Source organism: Aptenodytes patagonicus, chromosome 6 (genome assembly GCF_965638725.1).
Source record: "Aptenodytes patagonicus chromosome 6, bAptPat1.pri.cur, whole genome shotgun sequence".
NCBI classification, from domain to species: Eukaryota; Metazoa; Chordata; class Aves; order Sphenisciformes; family Spheniscidae; genus Aptenodytes; species Aptenodytes patagonicus.
The window spans coordinates 30,266,283-30,276,334 of NC_134954.1; the positions used below are offsets into that span (position 1 = coordinate 30,266,283).

The following is a 10,052-nucleotide window of genomic DNA, read 5'->3' on the forward strand; positions in this document are numbered from 1 at the left end:
CACTGGAGACATCCCGATGCAGGAATAAAGCTGCTCTGGTTCTCAGCAGGGCTTTTGAGTTAGCACAAACCACCATCACTTCTCATTTCCACCCACAGTAACACTCCGAGGAACAAAGCAGCACTTCCCCAGGTAGCATGCTGCTGGTACAGGAGAGCTGGTATGTGCTGAGACTGGGGCTGACTGGAGGAAAACCCCCTACACTGCCAGAGCCAAGAGCCCACAAGAGCAGGGCTTGTGCAACAAGGAAGAAGGCTTTCTCTTATTTTATCTCCTTTGCAGCTGTTTAATCCAGCAGTTGCTGGAGGAAAAGAAATTGATGATAAAATATTACCACTGATATAATTTATTCTCATATCTTTTAGTCAATATTTTACATCATTGCAACTTGGGCTATTTTTAATGGGCTGTTCTAGCCAGGATCACACTTTAACCAAGCAAAGACACCCCAAAAACGTGTTTTTCAGCCCTGCTGACAACGCCTGTCTTACCAGCACATGCACACGGGTGCATGTCCAGGGCTGCCTGCGAGTTTGCCGGGGCCAACAAGAGTGGGGCAGGAAGCTGCAGCCACAGAGACCCTTCTCCACAGCACCCAGGTGATGCTTGCTCCAGCCCAGGGCAATTCATGGAGGCTAGTTGCAGAGCTGGAGAATGTTTTGCAGCAGAGAGTTGGCTACAGGGGTGAATAAATAAAAGGAACTGCCTGAATAGGGGCAAAAAACAGCCCTGGGGCGCAACTGTCCATGCCCCTTAGGCCAAGAGGTGTTCAGTGTCACGTCTGCTTGGCTCTCACCAACATCAGCTGGAGGTTTCTGCTGAAGATGTGTCCCTTGAGGATGCCCAGCACGGCCCCAGGCTCCATCACTGGCCATGGCCCCACACCCTTTGAGCATCCACAGCAGGAACAGCAGCTCTCCCCGCACCCCCTGGTCCTCCAATACAGCAACTCTCCATCTCACCCACCTCGGAGGGATTATCGCCTGTGATCCTGACAGCCCACTCGCATTCACCATTCCCGAGCCCTTCCTCCTCCTCCTCCTCAGCCATCAGTAAGGGCTGGACACCCCACATTGGCTTTTCACCATTTTCAGCAGCTTTTGCTTGAGCATAAGGAATACAACAGCGAAGGCCACCAGGAGTGTCAGGCAGGTGGGCAGAGCCAGCACCAGGTAGAGGAGCGCCAGGTCAGCCGTTTGCCAGCGACAGCTCCACAGGACAGGCTCGGGCAGCGCCCTGGGGCTCAGTGTGTGGGAGGCATAGCTGCAGGTCACCTCCTGCCCATCAGGGACGCGCAACCCCTCAACCCGCTGCAGGGCGTCCCACCAGCTCAGTGTGCAGCAGTTGTAGGGGTTTCGGCTGAGGTAGACCTCCCGCAGGCTATTCCCCAGTGGTGTCCGCGTGACATCTGGTGGGAGAGCTGGGAAGCAGTTGTCCCGCAGGTCCAGGCTGCGCAGTTTCAGGACACGCAGCGAGGTGGGGAAGGTGGTCAAGGAGTTCCCCGACAGGTCCAAGTGCATGAGGCTGTTAAAGGCAGAGAAGTCCATGGCGGTGGAAGAGAGGCTGGTGTTCCTCAGAGACAACACCTGCAGTGTCAGAGCAAGGTCCTGCAGCCATTCCAGGCCCCCAGACAGTGCCTGATGGTTGTCGGAGAGGTCCAAATGCATCAGCGACGTCCCCTGGAAGGGTTGGCCACCCAGTCCCCGCAGACCACAGCCAGCCAAGGAGAGATGAGTCAAGGTCTCAATACCCCTGATGTCCACGCAGGGGGGACTCTCCACCTCACCTGCAACAGCTGGCTGGGGACAGAGGTCGACCCGGTTGCGGCTGAGGTCCACGGTAGCGATCTTCCTGGTATAGGTGAAAACCCCAGGAGGAAGTGCCTGCAGCCTGTTGGTGCTGAGGTTGAAGAGCTGCAGGTTGGGCAGGATGTCCCTGGTGCCCACCTCCGCCCCCAGCTCTGCCAGCTGGTTCTGGCTGAGGTCCAGCTCCGTCAGCATGGCTAAGGGGTCCCCCTCCGACAGGTGAAACATCTCCAGGCAGTTCTGGTTGAGCTTCAGGTGGGTCAGGGAGGGCATCTGGGCCAGGAAGCCTTCTGGCAGGTACCAGACCTGGTTCTGGCTCATGTCCAGGAGGCGCAGGGAGGAGAGGTTGCTGTGGCAGATCTCATCCCAGAGGCTGACCGTCGTGATGTTGGTGGAGTTGCCATCAATGAGCAGGAACTGCACTGTGACATCCGCCAGGGATGTGCCGTTGGGGAGGCGCTGGTAGAAGCTCATCTCGTTGTCCTTCAGCAGCAAGGAGTGCAGCTTGCTCTGCCGGGGCAACACGGGGAAGAAGAGGAGGCGGTTGTGGGACAGGTCCAGCACCTCCAGCTGAAAGAGGTCATCACTTTCCAGGGCCAGAAACCACTCAATGATGTTGTTGCTGACGTTCAGCACCCTGAGCTGGGTCAGGCCAAACTCCACTACACACGGGAGGTAGTTGTAAGCTACATTGAGCCTCTGCAGCTTCTGCAGCCCTTCAAAAGCTTGGTCAATCTCAAAGATGTAGTTCTTCTCCAGGTTCAGCTCCAACAGCTGTGTCAGGTTTGTGAAGACGGACGAGTCCAGCCTCATGATGATATTCCTGGCCACAGACAAGGACTCCAAGGAAGACAGGTTCCAGACCAAAACCGACACCATGTCCTCAGTGAGGCGGTTTCCAGCTAGATCCAGTGTCCTCAAGGCTGGCAGAGCAGAAAGAGCAGCTGCTGTCAGTGAGTAGTTGGTGAAGAGGAGGTTGTCTGCCAAGGAGAGCATGTGGAGGCCTTGGCTGCTGAGGAAGGTGCCAGGCTCAATGAGCTCCAGCCGGTTCTTGGTCAAGCTGAGATGCCGCAGCTGGTGGTACGAGAGCAGAGAGGCATTGCCCAGAACCTGGACAGTGTTGTCATCAAGCAACAGCTCTTCGGTATCGCCTCGAAGATTTCCTGGGACAGAGCTCAGCCATCTCCCAGTGCAGTCCACGGTGCTCTGCACCTGAAGCAAGAAGTGGATACGTAACGCGGCTCTGAGAGGTGGGAGATGGGGGGAGATGAGGAGGGAGAAGTTTAGGGAGCAGAGAAAGGATGGAGGAGGTGGCTCTATGATTAGAGCCTTGGCACCCCAGTCCACTCTTTAGCTAAGCCAGTAGCTGGGAGGGGGAAGGTCTGGAGATGCTGAGGTGCCTGGGCTTTGCAGGGCAGGACCAAGCAGACAGAAGGGTGAGGGTTTGCAAGAGAGGACTTACGAGCTCGCAGCTGCCAGGAGATATTGCCCAGGCTGCAACCGCCCCGCTTCCCCATCCCACTGCCAGGAGGACCAGAAGCAGGGAGAGACCAGGGAGCGGGGCCTCCATCTCAGTGGCAGCACTCCTGCGGAGATGGAGCAGAGGTGAGAAGGTCAAAAGCTGCAGACTGCTCATCCTGAAAGGCCTAGGTTTTCCCAGGGAGCCCATCATGGCAGCAGTGATCCTTGTGCACAGCTGGCCTCCTGCCCATGGCTGCTGCCTGCAGGCAGGCGCACAGCTCCCATCGTTGCCCCCAGGAGCACCCAGAGGTGACGGGCTCCCAACATGCCATAGTGGTGGCCACCATGCCCCGCGAGACCTGGGCCACCACAAGCTGCCCATGGAGAAACAGCAAAGAGCCCCGGCACTGAGCCCACCCGCCCCAGCAGGAGCCCTCATGGGGGTCTACCAAGGAGAGCCTGGAGGACAGGAGAAGAGAAGGGATGGGGAGGTGGCAGCCCAGTCCCTGCACAGGGCAGCACACGTGGGAAAGGCACCGTCATCGCTGCACAGCTGCACACAAACACCACTGAACTGCAACCCTCGAGCAGAGGCTTCCCCCCTGCCAGGGCTCACGTCCCCCCTCTCCAGCCCCAAACACTCCCCCAGGGGACACCAACCCAGTCACCATGAGTCCCCTCCAGCACCCGTCCCTGCTGGAGGTCCTCCTGGGGAAGCGGAGACTCTCCAGCACGAGGTGCCCCGTTACTAACTTGGCGGAACGGGAGCTGACGGCATTTGCATCTGGGGAAAAGCTGAACCTCAGGCAAATGAGCAGCGAGGTCTCGGCAAGGGCTCAGCAAGCGGCGTTTTCATAACTGCCAGTGCTTGAAGAAGAAATGGGGGGTTATTTTTGGCAGCCCAGGAAGCCGGAGCCTTGCAGCACAGAGGGAGCAGGCAACACGTCCTGGGTTGTCTCCTTCCTTGGGACAGCCAAAAGTGTTAAGCTGGTGTCTTATCAAAGCGGCATTTATTAATCTGGTGGGGATGAAGAGAAAGCCCCCCTTCCCCGGGCTGGAGCTGATGCACAGCAGCTTGCACCCTCCCAAGTCCTCAGTCTCCAGCAGTGCCTTGCACCCAGGCATGGTGGCAGGAGAGAGACCCTGCTGTGTCCTCGCTGCACCCAAAAAACAGGGGCTTTGGCTCCAGCTTGCCTTTGGCCCTTGAACCCCTCCACAGAAGCTCACACTTTCCTTCACCCAGCTCAGCCTTTCTTTGCCGCTCAGCATTGGCTTGCCCCAACATCAGAAGCGCCTCCATCCTCCCACACTCCGCCCTGGGGCTGCAGGGATGGCACCAGCACAGCCAGGAGAGCAGGCAGCAGCACAGGCAGGAAACCCCTGCCCGCAGCCCCGCAGAGGAGACCACATGCAAGAGGTCTGGGAGCGCCCAGGGTGCTCCCCATGGCGCACACCAGCCCCGGCACTGGCCCACACAGCCACAGCTCTTACAAGCGTGGGCGTTAGCAACGCACGGCCACCACGGATCTTCAAGCTGGCAAGGGGGGCTCCCAAAAAACACCAGCAGGGTTTCCCCCCCCGCCAGCAAAGGTATCAGGGGGCAGTTACTCACCACGTGGGGCAGCATGCAGGGTTTGCCGCAACTCATCCTGCAGCGAGAAGCCCCTCTGGCTACGCTTAGGGGGCTCTTGGGGCCAAGGGTGGGTGCGACCCACTGGGTTTCTCTCCCTCCCGCTTTCTCGCTTAGCACTAATATAGCCTTTGCGGAAGGAGCTAACGGAAACTGCAGTCACATGGAGGCAGAGAGTGCGGCCAGGCACTTCGCTTACTGATCTCAGCACTTACAACCCAGGTCATGCACTCGCAAACAGCTCCCCAGCAAGGAGGAACCGTGGGGGCCAGGCAGGCAGAGAGGGGGATGCCAGGGGGAACCGCCCCCCGCCAAGGGTCACACAGCTCCTGGCTCTCCCGCTGCTCCCAGGGACAAGCCAGCACTAGGGACAACCCTTGCACTGCGACTCCTCTGCACAGCTCCAGCAGCAAAAACCCTGCAAGAGTTTCAGGCAGCAAAGCTAGTGACCCAGGGGGTTTCCTCCCTGTGGAGCCATGCCACCGACCCTGCCGGGGCTGGAGAAAAACCACCAGCTGGGCAGTGCTCCCCTGCATGGCACCTATTCCCATTGTGTCCCTCTAGTCCCCCGCTTGCCTCCAGCGCCCAGCATAGGGGCTTCGACAGAAGCCAAGGGATGCGCTTCCTGCAGGGGAAGAAGGTGCTGTTATTTCCTGTTGCATCCCAAGCCGAGGTTGAACATGTTCCCAGATGTTGAGTCCCCAGTGCTCAGCCCCTCACGTTGTCTAGGCGAGATTCGGGATTCTCAGATGCCACTGCCCGCAGACCTTTGGAACTCCTGGGGCTGCTTGGGATTTCGGCAAACCCAGCACCCAAGGTGCAAGTCAGACCCATCAGGATACAGGGACCTCCCAAGTGCCAATGCCCATGTGAAATTCAGCATAAATGGCTTTTCCCACAACTGCCAAGGCAGAGAGAGACAAAAATCCACGTTTCCAAGGCAATATGAACAGGGAGGCCCCCTTCCACCTCATCCCCACCTACCCCTGCTCTTCATCTCCCTTCCCACCCCATGGATCCCCTCTCCCAGGGTCCTCATGCATTCCCAAATCCCCAGCAAATCCAGCCGCTGAGGGGGAAAACAGTTTGCCTGGATTTACCTAGCTGGGAAAGGGTTCAAAACTATAGAGAAAGGATTCAGCCCTAAAACAGGACCCTGTCCAGTGGGATCAGTAGGTAGCGCCCTGCAACATCCATGCTCCATGTCCCAGGCACCGGTGCCAATGGGACCTTCTGCAGCAGCCGGGAGATGAACCATGTTATTGCGGCACACCAAGCACCCCACCAAGGGACATCACAGCCTGGGTCACCCCCACCTGCCAGGCCAAGTGGCCCCCAAACTCCTGCAGCCAGCACAAGTGACTGGGGAGATATTTTTTCTGCCTTCACCCTAAATTTCATTTCTTCTCTGGAAGGAGACTGAGCTCTCCTATGTCACCCACGAAAAAGCCCTGTGGTTTCATTTCCTCCATTTTCAAGGAAGTTTGAAGTATAAAAATCAAGAAGGAAAAAGAGAGAAGCACTCCTCATCCAAATGAACCAGAGCAGATGGCAGGAGCTCCGCAGCAGGGCAAAATTCCCATGGCGTTGCTCGAGGTCACACGAAGGGCTGAGACTGTTGACGATTACAAACCCACTCCGCATCCCCTAAACTGCCACGAGCCCAACCCGCACCAAAACAACTCATCTGACACTTGGAGATGCATGAGCCAGCAGAGATTTGCCCCTGGGCTGGGAAGTCCTGAAGCCGTAAAACTTGAGCATCCTCACCTGTGGCAATACTCCACTCTCAGGTGATCTGCAGGCTCCTGGGAGACCTTCTGATAGGATTCCTTCACGTGGTGCCACCAAGCAAGGTGATGCCACAAGGGTCAAACCAGCTTCCTCCAGGAAGGAGGAGCTGGGAGAGAAAACAATGTGCTTCATCATCTGCTTCATCCCCAGCCCATCGCTTTAGCTGACTGAAGCCAAGCCACCATAACTCCCTTTCCCCAGCAGCGAAGGTGCTCACTGACAGAGCACTGTGGGATGGGAGAGCCGCCACTATGCCCGGCTGCGTTTCGCCCACCCTGTCCTCCCCAGAAAGCAGCCGCACACCAGGGCTGCTCCCCACAGAGCGGCCACTGGCTCTGTGCTGGGGCAGCTGGCAGCAGCATTGCATTTCGCACTTTCCCCACCTCCTGCAGCTGGATGGTTTTGAAAACATCCCCAAGCTGCTGCTTGCTGCCCTCCTCTTCCTCCCAAGCAGCATCGTGCCCCCACCCAGCCCTCCCAGTAAGGACTGGATGTGTGCTTTGAGGGGTTTTTATTTATTTTTTTAATATCAGCACAGTAAAGGGATAGGGATTGAGCTTCCAGGAGCTGCTGGTCTGATCAGCACTTCATGAAGCTCCAATCCAGCTCAATGGCACAGGTGGGTTAAATTGAAGGCGATTCAGCTGCTTGGGGCAGTGTCTGCACATGCAGCTGCAATTCCTGCAGCTGTAGGAGAGGACCAGGGATCCCCATATGGTTTTACAACCAGTAAGTTTCCTCCATTCCTCCCACCTCCTCTTCCCTCCAAACCATCTTTTTCCCTTAAGAACCCTCAAATTGTCAAGCACAAACCAAGAGAAAAGTTGCAACCAGAGGGCAGCCTCCTGGTCGCCCCAGGACTACTGCACCCAGCACCAGACCCTACGGGAAAGGAGAAACTGCAACAAAAAACAGCAACCCCATCGCTTCACCTTGGCATGCCCCTAGTTTTCCTGCAGGAAATGTGATTTCTTTGGTAGTGGAAGGACCAAGAGAAAGGTCACCCAGTTCACACACCAGCAGGACCACAGCCTCGGACGAGTCAGGGCAAAGTGAAACAGAGATGTTTCTCCATGGGCTTCCTCTACTCCCACTGCGATGGAGAACTGGAGGGAATTAAACAAGTCATTCTGCAAAGGAGGACGGTGCAAAGCATCCCCGAAAAGACTCCAGCTCTGCTCTGTCTCCAGCATTTTGCCCAACAAGGAGAGGATGCAGAGAGCACCCCTGCCAAGGGAAAAATGGATGGGGAGAGGAACCAGCTGCTCTGGGAAATGAGCCTGGGAAGGCTTAGATAAATACCTACAGAAACATCACAATCTCCAGGCTCATGGGAAACTGCAAATGGTGTTACAGAAATTATTAGGTAGGTTCGAGTGACCGACTGTTGCCAGCAGCATCTCACCTGTTGGACCTCATCAGAAAGGGAGGAGCGGCCACAGGGTGAAGACCAGCATCTCCCTCCAGCCATTCATTCCCAGGCACTGTGGTCAGCAACAACTCCAAAAATTAAAGAAAATCCAAATTTTATCTTTAAAACCCACATGAAATTTTCACTTGCCACTTGGCTGAAGTGTGCACAGGCAGCGCAAAGGTATCAAGGCAACACAGGTGAAGAAGTTTGTTTAATAGGGACCATTAATTTAATTTAATCACCTGCTCTAGATAAAACAAGGGAAGCTGAAGGTCTACTGTATCTCAGAAGCTACTGGTAGCGATAGTTGCCTCTAATTTAAGAAGAACTATGAACATAAAAAAGAAAACAGATCATTTGTTACGTGGCCAAAAGCAAAAAGCTGAGATGGCCAGCTGGATGGCTTAACTTTAAGCTAAATCTCTGGAAGTTCACCTGGCTGAATTTCTCGATAGGAATCCACCCAGTTTATCCCCAGGGAATAGTGAAGGACGTGCCACATCCCAGGATGGCGTGGATGCATTGATGTACACAAGCATGGGCATCTCTACAGCCCCAGCACTGCAGTTGAACTGGAGGCTCTGCAAGAAGCACGGCTTCCCTCCAGTGTATTTCTTGCAGGGGAAACTAAGAGACAAAAACAGCAATTTATAATCAGCTTCAAAATCTTTTTTTTTCCACCTCAGCTGTAGCCAAACAACCTGCTTGCTTGTCTACCTAGCCACGCTCGGTCTTCTTCCAAGGAAACACATGTGCTAGCACTGACATTAGTCACTAAACTAAAGCTTCAGGCTCTGGTTTCACAGCAGCTCATGTGCCTGGGAACGCCTCGTAGCCAGAGCATCCTCCTCTGGCCCGACTCCACCACCCCACTCCTGCTCCCTTTCCAGCAGCAGCCCACGCTCCTGGCTCACTCTCGCTCTACAATTACCCGTTTATCCACAACCAAGCTCACCTCTGCTCCCCCATTTTCAGCCATCAGGAGTCTCCTAGCTCTTGCCAGGTTTTCTGATGGAAAGAGGGAAGAGAGAAGACTTCTTTGAAACCAGAATTAATTCTGGGTTGCTCTGAGCAGAGAGTGGGGCTTGCTCACTTGCCTTTGCAGCTGGTTGCTGACACCTGCAGACATCAGAGCTGCGCGAGCTCAGGGAGGAGGAAGGGGAAGGAAATAACCCCCCCAGACTGACAACCTCCAACAAGCCCGCAGGGACCCAGGTGAGCTTCCAGCACGAACAACTGGGAAAATGACGCATTTGGGCTTGGAGGACATTTGACTGAGGACCTAGACACCAACCAGGAGCCCCACAGCAGCAGTTTTCATAGAGGATCCCCCCTTTGACCCTTTAAGTCTCCAAAAGGTGCAAGTATCCTCTACGGGACTCAGAAGAAAGGCAGAAATAGGTCTTAGTAGAAAGCAAAACCATGTTTCTGAGAGTGCAGGGCTGTGCGGGAAGGGAAGAGGGGAGCTGGTCAGCGGCTCAGCTGCTTCCCAGACACCCACGCCAAGGGGCGAGGCTGTGCCCCTGTTCCCTTCCTGCAGGTAGGTCCAGCCCCCAGGCAGCTCCGTCCCTGCAATCGCCGCTCTTCCTTCTCCCACATCTGACAGCGTGCGAGATGTAAATGAGGAGGAAGCGGGCCACAGAAGGGAGAGCCACAGAAGTGATCTCATTTCCCCCTCTGCTCACCCACACGCGTGGCCGAGCCCACCCTGCGGCCAGGCTCCTGCCGCCTCTCGTAGCCTTCACCCACCCGCCTTTCCCAGGCTGGGGGTTTGAGGTCTGCACAAGGGATCCACCACCACACCTAAGCGAACCTCCTCCTCAGAGAGCGGCAGAGCATCCAGATCACAAGGTCTTCAGAGCAGAGCATGCAGCAGGACGCATCAGATGTTGAAGTAGCAGAGCATTGTATTTCTGTAGCAACTGGAAGCCAAGTACATCCACTGCCT

General features: G+C 55.9%; 1 protein-coding gene across 2 annotated transcripts; it reads right to left on the reverse strand.

The window, feature by feature from the left end:
• Positions 1 to 330: 330 nt before the first annotated feature.
• Positions 331 to 4,891, reverse strand: NRROS (negative regulator of reactive oxygen species). Of its 2 annotated transcripts, none has more exons than XM_076340704.1 (3): positions 4,879 to 4,891; positions 3,268 to 3,391; positions 331 to 3,017 (listed from the first exon to the last, which is right to left on the reverse strand). In XM_076340704.1, the coding sequence occupies exons 2-3, from the start codon at positions 3,373 to 3,375 to the stop codon at positions 1,050 to 1,052; spliced, it is 2,076 nt and encodes a 691-aa protein (XP_076196819.1). In that variant the 5' UTR covers positions 3,376 to 3,391; positions 4,879 to 4,891; the 3' UTR covers positions 331 to 1,049. The 2 variants fall into 2 exon arrangements, with proteins under 2 accessions (XP_076196819.1, XP_076196818.1); XM_076340703.1 differs by lacking the exon at positions 4,879 to 4,891 and adding an exon at positions 3,927 to 3,952.
• Between the last annotated feature and the right edge of the window lie 5,161 nt (positions 4,892 to 10,052).